This window comes from Dromiciops gliroides, chromosome 3 (assembly GCF_019393635.1).
Source record: "Dromiciops gliroides isolate mDroGli1 chromosome 3, mDroGli1.pri, whole genome shotgun sequence".
Lineage (NCBI taxonomy): Eukaryota > Metazoa > Chordata > Mammalia > Microbiotheria > Microbiotheriidae > Dromiciops > Dromiciops gliroides.
The window spans coordinates 81,113,372-81,128,417 of record NC_057863.1 but is presented as its reverse complement, the minus strand read 5'-3'; the positions used below and the strand labels follow the sequence as shown (position 1 = coordinate 81,128,417).

The 15,046-nt window shown below is 37.3% G+C and overlaps 1 protein-coding gene across 1 annotated transcript in view; it reads right to left on the bottom strand.

The window, feature by feature from the left end:
* The window catches only part of C3H2orf80 (chromosome 3 C2orf80 homolog), a 34,093-nt gene that overhangs the window by 1,713 nt on the left and 17,334 nt on the right, over positions 1-15,046 (bottom strand). Inside the window, exons 5-8 of the mRNA XM_043995476.1 lie at positions 14,515-14,602; positions 13,847-13,924; positions 2,087-2,174; positions 79-191 (exon numbers count right to left, since the gene is read on the bottom strand). Of these exons, the coding sequence (XP_043851411.1) occupies positions 79-191; positions 2,087-2,174; positions 13,847-13,924; positions 14,515-14,602 (367 nt within the window). The remainder of the gene's footprint in view (positions 1-78; positions 192-2,086; positions 2,175-13,846; positions 13,925-14,514; positions 14,603-15,046) is intronic.

Below are 15,046 nucleotides of genomic sequence, written 5' to 3'. Positions count from 1 at the left end.
CAATAGTTTAATAAGAGTTTCCAACAAAGAATAGTAAAGAATAGTTTCATAGTTTCCACTTTAGGTTTCCAGACTTACTATTGTCTTTGGCTGTTTTTCTGAGCTTTTTGGTGATTTTGACTCCATAGCCTTTGTCGTTATTGAGCTGTTGGTGGCATTTCTGTGGGCTATTTTCCTTCGTAACTTGATACCTAGGGACACACAATGACTAGAATCTGTACTTGGTACTTTAATACATCAAAAATTTGTGACTACATTGATGGGGGGTGCTGCCTACTTTGACACAGATGATGATCTTTCCACACCTGAGGAGACAGTTTCATGAATGACAATAGCTCCTACACTCAGTATTTGGTTGCCAATCCTTTAGGTATGAGCCTCCCAGTACAAATCTAAGCTGGTCCTTCATTAGGCTTAATGTCTTTCCAATTTATTAGCACCTACCAGTTGTCTGTTCTGGTATAGGCTTAAAAAATCTATACTCATTTTGATTCCATGAGAAGGCATGATACAGGGCTCTTTTGGAGGACCTGTATGGTATATAATACTCTTGGAGTGTGTGTGTGTCTGTGTGTGTGTGTGTGTGTGTGTGTGTGTTTGGTGAGGCAATTGGGGTTAAGTGACTTGCCCAGGGTCACACAGCTAGTCAGTGTCAAGTGTCTAAGGTCAGATTTGAACTCAGATCCTCCTGACTCCAGGGCCAGTGCTCTATCCACAATATAATACTCTTGGTAAATGGCTACCCCACACATGGAGAGCTTCCTGCTCTGATTGTTTTATTTCCATTTTCAGTAGCTCTGACAAATAATTACCCTCTGCTTCAGGTAATGTGAGAAACAGGTAATCTTTGTGAATCTGACTCCCATGAATCAACTATGGTTAGCTAATGAAAATTTAATTGGCTATAAACTTTTATTCTAATTGATAAAATTATGACATTGCCTTTTCTTTTAAAGAAAAGGGAAATATTGTGCTCAATGACAACAAAAGAATAGCTCTGTATGTAGCAAAATATTTATAGCAATGCTTTTTGTAGTATCAAAGAACTATGCCTATTGATTGGGAAATGGCTAATCATATTGGGATCTGTGAATGTAATGGTATATCACTGTGTTGTAAGAAGTAACAAACATGATGAATTCAGAGGAAAGTGGGAAGACTTATATGAACTAGTGCAAAATGAAATAAGCAGAAACTAGATGATATGAAATGTCAATGCCCAAGCATTAGAAAAGATATTTCTTCCCACTTCTTTGAAAAGGTGAGGGATAAGGCTTGGAGTCCTGCATATAATGTCAGACTTTTTCAATATGTTGGTTGTTTATGCTGAACTGTTTCTTTTTACTCTTTTTTATTCTTTGTTGTAAGGGGTGAATTTTTTTTTGGGGGGGGGGGTACAGGGCAATGAGGGTTAAGTGACTTGCCCAGGGTCACACAGCTAGTAAGTGTTAAGTGCCTGAGGTCGGATTTGAACTCAGGTCCTCCTGAATCCAGGGCCAGTGCTTTATCCACTGCACCACCTAGCTGCCCCCATAAGGGGTGAATTTTTAGAAGGAGGAGACATTGTGAAATGTGGATGATAAAAAAGCAAAAAGTGGTTAATAAATCCCTTCCTGGTTTCAACTCAAGGAAGATGTCCCTGTCAGGTTAAGTTCATCACTTCTAGTCTCATTACCATGTCCAACTCAAGCCTTGATCGAACTTCCTTGGCTTCCTCTTCCCTCTGTTTGAAGGACTGGAGTGTAAACTACCAAATTCCTCCTACTAATTTGCCTTACAGAGGGCAGAAACTGGGCTTTTCAACTCACTCTGCTCGGCATCTGCTGCTCTCCCTAATTTTAACTCCATAGAATAAAATGCCCTCTGGTCTCCCCTCCCCCTTCTGCTTTCCTGCCTCCTTTTGTTTGTTGTCTCCCAGCATCAGATTGTAAATTCCCTGAGGGCAGGGAGCATCTTTTTATTAATTGTATCCCTAGCACTCAACACATGGTAAGTCTTTAATAAATGTTTATTGGTTATGAGAAAAAATTCATTTAAAATTGGGTTTTCCTAAAATTGAGGGTGAGATGAACATAAATGAGCTTACTTTGTTTCTGAGCATGTTCTGCTGCCTTGGAAGCTGTTAGCATGGCAAAAGGATGTGATGAGAGATGAATATTTTGGGCCTGAGGAACCTGGAAGGAAAACAGTACAACCTTAAAATAATGAATATATTTGTGCTTTGAAGAGAAGTTACTTATTTCCCTTGGCTTAGTTAATCAATCAATCAACAAGTATTTATTAAGAGCCCCTATATGCCAGCCATTTTGCTAGGCACTAGAGATACAAGCACAAAGAATGAAACAATTCTCGTTTGTTAGTCAATCCTTCTCTTAGTCAATAGGCAAAACTAATGTTCCATTTTATATTTTCTTTATTTTTTTTTGATGAGGCAGTTGGGGTTAAGTGACTTGCCCAGGGTCACACAGCTATTAAGTGTTAAGTGCCTGAGGCCGTATTTAAACTCAGCTTCTCCTGGCTCCAGGGCCAGTACTCTATCCACTGCAACACCTAGCTGCCCCACCATTTTATATTTCAATATAAACTTCATTTCTGTTCAGCTAAGCCCCATTTCTCCTCAAGTCCACTCTGACATGTTTTTTTTTAATTTTACACCAGTATTTTATTGTGAAAATTTTAAAACAAATATTTTTGTGCATATTGCTTAGAATGAAAGATTTTAGACATCATCAGTATTATCTGTTCTTATATATGAGGAAACAAACCCAGAGAAGGGAAGGGACTTCATCAAGGTTGTGGAGCAAGTTGGTGATGGACCTGGAAGTACAAATCATAGCTGCCTCTCAGATCAGTAGAAATAATAACAATGAACTCTCATATAGCACTTTAAGGTTTGCAAAGCACATCACAAATATTTTCTCATTGCATCCTTGCAAGAATCCTGGGAGGGGGCAGCTAGGTGGTGCAGTGGATAAAGCACCGGCCCTGGATTCAGGAGGACCTGAGTTCAAATCCGGCCTCAGACACTTAATACTTACTAGCTGTGTGACCCTGGGCAAGTCACTTAAACCCAATTGCCTGAAAAAAAAAAGAATGAAAAAAAAAAGAATCCTGGGAGGTAGTTCCCATTTTATAGATTAGGAAACAGAGGCAGGCAGATGGTACATTATTTTCCTAGGGTCACACAGGTAGTAAGTGTCTGAGGCAGGATTCAAACTCAGGTCTTCTTGACTTCAGATACAGCACTGTCTATTAGACTGAGTTGCAGGAGCCTCAGAGGCCATTTAAAAGTCCACCCTGTACCTGAACCAGCATGCCCATTAGGCAATCTCCGATAATCAGTGTCTGGCCTCTGTTTGAACACCTGTGCCTTCTGAGTCAGCTCATTCCATTTTGGGATGGCTCTCAGGGCTAGAAGTCCTTTTCCTTGCACATTCTGATATGGTTTACTCTCTCTTTAAGGCCACTGGAATCCCTACTTTATACTTAACACAGTCCTCAATCTACATCCATGAATGATTTCCTCAACACTCCTTCCATCTCCTTGTTCTACCTGAAGGTTGTTTTTTCACTGAGCATTCCATATTCCTTACAACCTTGTCCATTGGTGGACTGTCCCGGAACTTCTTGACTTGCAGCATCAAGAAAAGTTGGCATACACTTTCCTACCCATTGCTACTTCCAGACCATTCCTTTTTTACCTCTAAAGTTGATGGAATTCATTTATAACACCTCTTTCCAGTCCTTCTGAGTGTTACCTTTCAACCTCCACATCAGTTTCCCAACTTACAGACTTATCTTCCTAATCTATAAGACTAGTCATGTTATACTTCTTTTCAAAATCCTTCAGTGGGGGACAGCTAGGTGGCGCAGTGGATAAAACACCAGCCCTGGATTCAGGAGGACCTAAATTCAAATCTGGCCTCAGACACTTAATACTTACTAGCTGTGTGACCCTGGGCAAGTCACTTAGCCCCAATTGCCCCATAAAAAAAATATCAAAATCCTTCAGTGGCTCTTTTTTATTTAACAAATAAAGTCCACACTCCTTTGCTGGGTATTCAAGGACCTCCACATTTTGACGCTGAACTATTCTCATAGGATTACACTCCCTCTCTCAACCATATAATCTAAACTGGACTATTCACTCCACCTCCAACACACAGTTTGTATTTTTTCCACATCTGTGTCCTTGTTCATGTTTTTTTTCCCCATGACTACAAAGTTCTATTCTCCCTCCACATTTAAAGTTGGGATTTCTGTCTAATATTAGAGCTCAAACCCAAAGTTTATCTCCCCTGATCCCCAGTAACTGGATCTCACTTAGAATATGCACTTTTATTATAAACTTGTGTATTATTTGGTATTGCATTTATTTATGTGCCAGCTTCTACCATTAGGCTGTAATTTCAACCAGGGAGAACCATATTGTATATAAACATTGTGCTTCATTTAGAGTCCTTTGCATCCAGCAAGGACTGAATAAATGTTTGTGAAATTGAATCAAAATACTTTTACAAGTCCATGATTTCACTAGGTTTAGCATTTCCCTCATTATGAAGATTGCATCTTTTTAGTAGACTGATTCTGCTAAGTTGTTGGAACCAAAACCAATTAATTTTTTGCTAGTCAACCTTCAGGGGCTGGAGGTCAAATGAACTGTCTGTCATTGGACCTGTACCCAAAGCCTTTCCAGTTTAGAAAGCTTTTCCAGTGCTTGCATTTTGTTGGCATAGTCTTAGAAAACCCAGGGCTTGGGGGCAGCTAGGTGGTGCAGCGGATAGAGCACTGGCCCTGGATTCAGGAGGACCTGAGTTCAAATCCGGCCTCAGACACTTAACACTTACTAGCTGTGTGACCCTAGGCAAGTCACTTAACCCCAATTGCCTCATCAAAAAAAAAAAAAAGAAGAAGAAGAAGAAAAAAGAAAACCCAGGGCTAACTCTTTGCCACAAGGAAGCATTAGGACATAACTTTAGTGGAGAGCTGCATTTTTTTAATTTTGAAAAAAAAAATAAAAATTTTAAAAATACCCCCCCCAAATATTTAAAACTTTACCTTTTAATTTTCCTTTATCATTTATATCACCTCTTGATGTGGGTTTCATTCTACTTTAGCCTATGATGTCTTTGACAGGACCTTGTTTTGTCCTACCAGTGAGAGGAAATTATTTGCTAAAATGAAAATGATTAATAGCTGAAATAGTTGAAGTACATCTACGACAGAATTTTTCTGCCTTCTCAATGACAGGTTCACAGCAGATATATTCACAGCAGAGATCCTATGACTACAAACCCAGAGTTCTTTTTACTTTACCATCCAAGGACAATGGGGAAACATAATGTAATTTAAATTCCTAGTTAAGTGCTAGCTCAGCTCTGTTCTTGGCAACATAAGCAAACACCTAATCTTATGCCTCCCACAAATATAGTAACTCATCTTACAAGTCACTGTGTAGAAGTCTACAGAGCAAGCCTAAAGGCTAGAGATTATCTTGAGAAGAGTTAAAAGTTGTCATGAACTTAATCCATGGACAGACTTATTAGTCCCCCATGCCTGTCCAAGAAATGATCAAATAATATTCATTTGGGATGAGGGATGACATTTTTATATCATCCTATCTTATTACAAATGGTGATTTCCATAGCTTCATCTCACAAGATCATAGATTTTAAGCTGAAAATGGGATTTTAGAAATCTTCTAATCTAACCCTTGGCCCACCATTTTTTAGATAAGGAAATTGAGGCCCAGAGAGGTTAGGTGGGCAAATTGTATAACATCATACAGATAGTAAGTTGCAGAGCTAGAATTTGAACCTATGTCCTGACTCATCAATATATTTTCCTCTGCTCTGCTCCCCCTTGCTTCCTTTGCTCTCTCACATATGTGTACATATGCATATATATATATATATACACACATATATGTATATATATGCACCCATACTTGATGACAGTGGAAGTTGCAGTGCTCCCCAGAAAATAAGAAACCAACAATGTACAGTGCTGAAGCTCAGTGGAAGTGGACTCTGAGGCCATTGGTTTCCACTTGATCTTATTTATCCTCCAAATAATATGTCTACCCTTAAAGCCATAAGTCTTTCTCATGTTTTCCAGATATTGTCATACAAATCTAAGTAATGATTGGCTGGTCTTTGAAGCTAAAAACATAATGCAATTCAATATTTACTGAGCACCTACTATGTGCAAAGCACTGTGCTAGGTTATTTGTGGGTAACAAAGAAAAAGAGCTGGTTCCTTCCTGTAGGAAGCTTAAATTATATTTAAGATATTCACAAATACATAACTTTTCTAACTGGCAATCAGCAGTGTAAGACAAGATAAAAGTTGGTGAGGCTTTCATTTTTGTTTCTGTTCTTTTGTATAGCGGAACTGGAATTTCTGCTGTCCGTGGTACTGAGAGCAAACAGATCACTAGCCTGATTTTACACCTGCCAACTAAGATCATTTAACCTGACAACCTCTTCAAAATTGGAACTATTTTGCCTCAGGAAACTTCTCTAAGAAATGGTGGTAGAGTCAACATCTTTCTCATTTCTCATTTTCCCCCTGCCCGCAGACTTGACAGAATTATCACATTGGATGTCTTATAGAAACATTCAGTGTTGTCTCCCATCTTTATTTTTTATTCTAATTTGATAGGAATACATTTTTCTTCTAATTTGGTACAAAGATTTTTGAAGGTGGGAGAATAGAAAGGCTTTTAAAGAGGACCAAGGTAGGGGTAGGGTAGGCATTTCAGTGAGGATTGCAAAGAGAAGGGACTGCTAGAACAGGAATTTGGCATTTGCTCTTCCATCTAATATTCTCCATCTCACATTCCTCTTTTAGTTATCTTTTTTATTTTCCCTCCTGGCTTTCTCCTTTCTCTGTTTTCTCCTCCTTTCACTACTTAATATCTACTTTATTCTCTCTACCTTAAATGGCAATTATATGTAACTTAAATATGTATGTATCATACATATATGTGTGTATACATACACACACATATATATCCTGCTTATTTTACTTTTATCACAACAGTTTTTCAATTCTACAGTAGATGAATTCAAAAGTTTAGATTTTAGCTACACTTTTTCTCAAATGAACTGAAAAGTTATATTGATTTTCTTTTGATTTAATTATTTTTAGCTCCCAATTATTTTGTTTTCAAATTCTGTGGACTAGTGATCAATAAAAATTGAGACAGAAACCAAACTCAGTCTCAGGGTACATTATTATGATACAAGACTGAGTTGTATTAATGCTATAGGTACAGTAGATGGCAGTAAAGTGTAACAATACTGGCCATAAAGGTTATACTGTACCTCCATGTGTATTGATTAAATGAGATTATTTGTACTTTGCAAATGTTAAAGCACTATATAAATGCTAGCTAATAATATATGCCATTGCCAAATACCACTTGTGAATGATTTAGTAGAGTATAATTAAAATTCAAAGTGGGGAGGGTATAGGGTAAATGGAGTACAGTGTTTCACAATCCCAACCATCGAGCCAACTTGGCAAAATATGTAAACTTTACATCTTGGAGTTCTCTGCCCTCTGCTAGGGGTGACAGGAGCAGGAGTCAGGTTTTTTTAGTTCACAAATTCTAAATAGTGAGAATGTCTGGTAGTTAGGTTTTCGGGGGTGGCAAACACTCGCCACAGATCCTTAATGGGGTTTAGTGGCTAGAAAACACTGTTCTAGAAAAATAATTAGTCCTTTATATTTCTCTAGCACTCTCAAGATTGTGGCACATTCTTCACAAGCTTCTTTGCCTGGCACAAGAGAGGTTTCTTAGGTTCATACTCAGGTGTATTTTGATTGCCACATACTATATGCGTATCACTCACTTAATTTGTCTGTTCTTCAGTTTCCTTTATCTGTAAATTAGCAGATTAGACTAAATGAGCTCTAAATTCCCTTCTAGCTTTAAAATCCCATGATCCAGTTGTTGCCCTTTAGCAGTTGGCCAGGTGACACTTTTTTTGTTTTTGTTTTTTAAAAAAGAACCCATTGTTGTTTACATGCACATAGGCAGACAGATGGCTAATGATAGAGTGCTAGAACCCAGAGTCACAAGAAGACCTGAGGTAAAATCTAACCTCAGATACTAGCTTTATGACTCTAGGAAGGTCACTTCACTTGGCTTCATCAGTTTCCTCATCTATAAAATGGGATGTGTAAAATAGCACCAATCTCCCAGGGTTGTTGTGAGGATAGGATGAGATAATGTTTATAAAGTGCTTTATAAACAAACCTTAAAGAGTTATATAAATGCCAGCTATTTTTATTACATAAAATTTAAGCAAAAACACCACTAAAATCACCACCAAAAAAACCCCAAACAAAAAAACAAGTGCATATCATAAATAGTGGGGTTTTTTGTGGGGGGAAGCCATTGATGTCGCATTATTAGCCCATTAAAACCAAATCTTCAATAAGTGACATCCAACTGTCATATTGGGGAAAAAGACACACTAATGGGTCAATGAAAAACTGACCATGCCAGCCATGGGATTAATTACAGAGGCTTAGAGAAATTAAGTGACTTGCTCAAGGTCATATGGATAGTGAGTTGCAGAACCTAAACTCAAACTCAGGGCCTGTTATTCCAAGTTCAGTAGACTTTCTACTGAATCACAGATATCTAGGGGAAATCTGCCCAATAACTTTGTATTTATTGGTCTTAGTTCTTCCCTCTGGAACTTCTCTCTTTTGCTCAGATTTCTTTGTCAAGCTACATAAAGTAAGTCTATTCCATTTATCCACATCATACATAGGCCTTCAAATATTTGAAGACATCTATCATCTCTCCCCTTGTTCTTCTTTACTCCAGTCTAAACTTCTCCACAATAAGAGTTCCCAGACTTCTTCCCATGCTTATTGCAGCCTTCAGGAAACCTGCTACTTTGAAAATGTCTCCTACAAAATTGGTGTCCCAAACTGGAAGATTCCAGCTTTGGTCTGGAAACTACCTGTGGATTAATGCAACCTAAAAATTGCATTAGCTTTTTGTTTGTTTTAAGTAGCTGGATCACACTGTTTGCTCCTAATGATCTTATAATCACCTAAACCTCTTAAGTCTTATTCATACCAACTGCTATTAAGCCAAGTCTCCCACATTCTGTACTTATGTAACTGACTAAATTTTGTTTGGTTGGTTTTTTTGTGAGTCAATTGGGGTTAAGTGACTTGCCTAGGGTCACACAGCTAGTAAGTGTCAAGTGTCTGAGGCCGGATTTGAACTCAGGTCCTCCTGACTCCAGGGCCAGTGCTTTATCCACTGCACCATCTAGCTGCCCCTTAACTGACTAAATTTTAAAAAAAGAATATGTCTTTTAACTTGCCCAAGCTTGAAGGGCAGGGGCTGCTCAAGGGCCTAATGCCACTCTGATCAGCATTGGAACTTTGATCTGCTTTGTTTCTGATGGAGGCTGGTTGCCCCTCCTTAGGCAACCTGGTAGCCCCCACTTCTAGGGGCTCACCATGATAATGCTGAAACTATGCAGACATCAAGCAAATGCTATTAATCAGGGCTTGATTTACTGCTTTGTTGATTGCCCAGACTTAAGAAGTCAATGTTGAAAATATCAATAATGTAAATTAGGGGCAGCTAGGTGGCGCAGTGGATAGAGCACGGGCCCTGGAGTCAGGAGTACCTGAGTTCAAATCCCGCCTCAGACACTTAACACTTACTAGCTGTGTGACCCTGGGCAAGTCACTTAACCCCAATTGCCTCACTAAAAAAAAAATAATAATGTAAATTAAACTTTAAAGAATGTCATGGGTACATTTTTACCACCAGAGACTCTATTGTTAAAAATTTAACAGCATATCCCTGTATAAAAGGAATCAGCAAAAGCAGATATTAATGAAAATTTATGTAGGCCAGTTGTGTAAAGAGGATGAAGGATAACAGATAGAGAACTCAGTACTGTACTGGTGTCCATGAACTATTTAAAAAATTGTTATTCAGTCATGTCTGACTTTTGTGACCCCACTATGAGTTTGATGGCTCCTGAAAGACATTGCTGACCATGTCACTCCTTTGCTCAATCAGCTTCAGTGATTTTTTAAAACCTTTAGAATCAGATACAAATTCTGCTATTTGGCATTTAAAGTCCTCCAAATCTTAACTCCAAAATATCTTTCCAGGTTTATTTTACATGACTCCCCTTCATACACTCATGGTATAGCCAAACTGGCTTTCTTCCTTTTCCTCATACATGACATTCCATCACCTACTTGAGCCTCTCTGTAGGCTGGTCTCCGTATGCAGGATGCATGCCCTCCTTCCCTCCTCTTAGACTGTGGCTTGTACCCTGCCATATTCTTGTAATTAAAAGTAATTTTCTAACATTTCATATGAATAATTGGAAAGTATGTTCAATTGATCAATAAACATTTATTAAGCATCTATGTGCCAAGCATTGTACTAAGCTCTGTCTGTTTCTTCAGTGCTGAGTAGAGGTATATCATGAAAAGAAAAAAACTCATATTCCTATGACCCTAGCCCTCCAGAAGGTATTCGTCAAAGTCACTCGGTATGGTGCTAGAAGTTTTATGGTTTAATAGTGTTTAAACGTGTTTCATCTCTCTTTCTGATCCATATTGCCTCCCTTTCCCCCAGCCAACTCCCCAGCCCAGTGTAGCCTGTCATTCAAATCCAAACTATTATTTAAGGCCTAGCAATGATTTTCATGAGAAATAATCTAAACCTAATTTCATGATACTTTCCATATATATATGTGTGTGTGTGTGTGTGTGTGTGTGTGTGTGTGTGTGTGTGTGTGTATGTTCTAGCTCTACTCAATTATTATACAAAGCTAGCACCACAGAATTGACACTTTCAAACTGTGGTGCTAGAGAAGACTTCTGAGAGTCCCTTAGACAACAAGATCAAATCAGTCAATATCAAAATAAATCAATTCAGGCTATTCATTAGAAGGTCAAATACTGAAGCTTAAATACTTGTGCCACATAATGAGAAGATGGGATTCATGGCGGGGGAGGGGGGAAATTCTGATGTTGGGAAAGATTGATGGCCAAATGAGAAGGGGATGGCAGAAGATGAGATGGGTAGATGGTGTCATGGAAGCAATGGACATGAGCTTGGACAGACTTTGGGAGATAGTGGAGGATAGAAGGGCCAGGAGTGCTATGGACCATGGGGTCATGAAGAGTCAGGCACAACTGAATAAATTAATAACAATGGTTTAATACAAAGAATATTCTAATTCAATGGAAAGAACACTGGAGCCAAAGAACCTCTGTTCAACTCTTGCTTCTGTGTTACCCTGGAAAAGTTATTTCACCCCTCATCAGGGTCTCAATTTTTTCTCCTCTGTAAAAATGAGGAGATTATACTAAATGAACTCTGAGGTCTCTTTTATTTCTACAACTATGACACCATAACTCTTAGCTACTTACCAAGATAGTTGTACTGTCTCCCATATGTAAATTCATAGGGTAGTTCTCCCATGATTAAAATTCATCTCTTCCTCAGCCTCAGCTGTTGGAATTTGCTTCCTTCCTCAGGAATCCCCTTCTACCATGAGACCTTTCTTGAACCATGATCCCTCCTTTGTCTCTTTTGTCTACCATTAACTGAAAACCATCTCTCCTTCCTTAGATTTCTTTGAGACTCTCTCACTTTGTCCATATTACATTCCACCTTGTACCATACAAGTCTTGTCTATTCCTCCTCTATAATTCCTTCCATTGTAAATTGCTTGTAGATATGGACGAGTGGGTTGTTTTTCATCTTGATGTGCTCACTTCTTACCACTGTACCTTGTATATAGTAGGCAGTCATTGAGTACTTGTTGAATTAAATTACATTTCTCTCATTCCATTTATTGATGCTTTTCCTCATATCCTTTTACCTTTCTTTCTTTCAAATCTTTTCCCCTTTTCCTTTCTTCCAGTTCATATGTACATGGAAGCAGCTATGTTTTTTTGTAATAAACATTTTATTTATAGTTTTGTATTCTAATTTTTATCCCTCCTTCCTTTGCTCCCCTACCCCCTCCCTGAGGCAGTAAGCAATCAGATATGGGTTATACATGTATGATTATGTAAAACATTACCATATTTGTCATTTTGTACAAGAAAACTTGATAAAAAGAAAAAAATGAAAGAAAGTGAAAAATAGCATGTTTCAGTCTATTCCATCAATATCAGTTCTTTCTTTGGAGGTGGATGGTATGTTTCATCAATAGTCTTTTGGGATTTTCTTGGATCATTGTATTATTGAGAATAGTCAAGTCAGAAAGAGAAATTCCATTTTAAATAACTATGTTTTTTAATCTATAAATATTACTTGGAATTTTATAAATTATTAGATTCACAGGCTGTTAGAGATGGAAAGGGAACTTAAAATTTTCTAGGCTGATTGTTCTCAAAGTGTGGTCTGGGTACCTTCTGGAAATCCCCAATACCATTTCAGGGGATCTGTGAGTTCAAAACTATTTTCATAATATTGCTAAAATGTTTTAGATCTAACAATAGGTATAACACATAAACAAAAGCTCTTTGGAGATCCTCAATAATTTTTAACCAAAGCATTTGAGAACTGATGATCTAGACTAACCTCTTCATTTAAGAGAGAAGGAATCTGAGGCCTAGAAATGTCTGGTGCTGTGTCTAGGTAGCAGAGCTGGGACTAGAATCCAGGTTTTCCCCTCTATGTTCTCCTATTCTATTACTGATTTCAAAGCTCTCAGGAAAGAGATCTCACAACATTCACAAAACCATTTTAAATAAATGGCCATCCTATAAGATACTGACATTCCATTATAGTGTCTCTAGTATTCTAAATTTCATAGCTTGATGAGGGGTGGAGTTAAGCTAATTCTATACTCACAGGTTTGTAAATGAAGAACTGAGACAATTATCCAAATAACTCAAAAGAAGAAAAAAAACCAAACATGTTGCTTTCATTTTTTTTGATGGTTCAAGTGAAATAATAAAAAAGAATTATCTGAATAATTGTCTTAATTTGCAATAATTCATCAATCAACGAACAAGCATTTATTAAGTACCTATTGTATACTAGACACTGTGCTAGACATTAGGTATACCAAGGTAAGAATAAAATAGCCTTGTTCTCAAGGAGCTTACACTCTATTGGACAGGAGGACCAATATGTAATAAAACATATTATTAACCAATAAGCTAATAAAATATATTTTCAAATAAATATAAGTATGGAGCTGGACAGGGTATAGCAGTTAACTTTTCAAAGCATCCAGATCTGAATTGATTTGTGCAATATCATACAGAAAATTAGAGAAATGAACCCAGGCCTCCCAACTATTTGTCTAATATTCTTTGCACAGTACCACAGTACTCCATATATTACCTGGAAGGCAGTGTCCAGGAAATTTCATATATTTCATTTCATAAATTTTTATTGACTCAATAACTTTCTTAGTTTTTTAAAAAATATGCTTTGATCAAATGTTATTAATTAATACCTGTACCTTAGATTGCACTCTTAGATAAAATGGTGAGGGGGAAGGGGAAGAAATGAGAGGCACAGAGTTACAGAAAAAAAGAAGGAAAGAAAAGAGAGCCATTGAAGCCTTTTTTTAATGCACAGAAGAGAACAGAAGTAATCCCAGACAAGCAGGACAGCTTTGAAAGTTACATGTTGAATTTATCACCTTCTTAAAAAGAAAGTCAAGCTGAATATAATATTTTCAGTTTTGTGTATAGTTCTCTTTATCTCTTCTACTACATATTTGCAAATGCTTATTTTGTCTGGTATTTGTTAAGTTTAAAATAAAAAATATTTTTTTAAAAAGATAAAATAGGCAATATGTTAATGACTTACCCTCTTAGCACCAGGCAAGTGCTTTGCAGAGGCGTGAATGCCATAAATTTCAAAGATTTCTTCAACTGGAAGACTGTTCTGTTAAACAAACATTCATTATGTCATTATTTTCTGCATCTTAAAAAATAGATATCACATCCCCAATTAATATCAGGAGTATTTTTTGTTTCTTAATCAAAAGGCTTACAATATTAATTATTCCACAGTGATACTCCAGATACGACCTTTTTTATTACATTTTACCTTCCAAATAAATGTTGCTAAAATAGCCTATTAATAACACTTAAACGTATTTCTTAAATAACAAGAAAACAACTCAGAATCACTGAATTGTAAGATTGAATCAGGAGGTTAAATTAGTAAAGAATCTTAGAGATAATCTAATTCAATTCCTCTCTACAGCACCTACCCCCCCCACCCATCCCCCCAACTGATTATGGATGATGAAACTGAGATCAAAGAAATTAGGCGGTTTTCAAAAGATTATTCAGCTACATCAGGGTCTGGATTTGAATCCAGGTCATGTGTCCCCAAATACAATGTTCTTTCTATTACAACAGATTCTTTAACTTTGCTTTTAAAAGTACCACATGTGTGTATAAGTCAGAAACATTTAACAAACCATAGGCATAAACACCCTGTAATAAAAATTTTGTTTCCTCCCTTACCATTAGGTTCCCAGCATAAAATGATAAAATCATAGCTTCTCGTTCAAGACGATTAGGAAATACATGCCTGCAATGGAATGGTACCTTCCTAAGAAGTAAAACATATAAATAAGTTTGGCTGTGTGACCCTAGGTTTAAGATGATCATCTTTATAGTATTTATATACTGCTTAATTTGCATGTCAAGATAATATGACTCCTTTGACCCACCATCGGTAAGTAGATGATGTACTGCACATTATTTCCCTTCTAATTTCCCAGGACCTATGATAGATTTACAGTAATTTATTCTTGGTTTTCCACTCTGTCTTCACTGTGACTATTTACATTTGCAAAATGGTCATCCAGAATGAGGTTGCCCAATCTGAGACCATGAAAGAGAATGAAATTAATTGGCTACAGAAACTAAGTCTGTGACCATAATTTTATCTAACTCAATGGTTGCTAGAGAGGGGGCCTTCTGATCCCATTCAGGATTGTGGCCTAACCCTAAGGAATGTGGGATCAACCAGCGTAGGAAGATCACTTTCCCC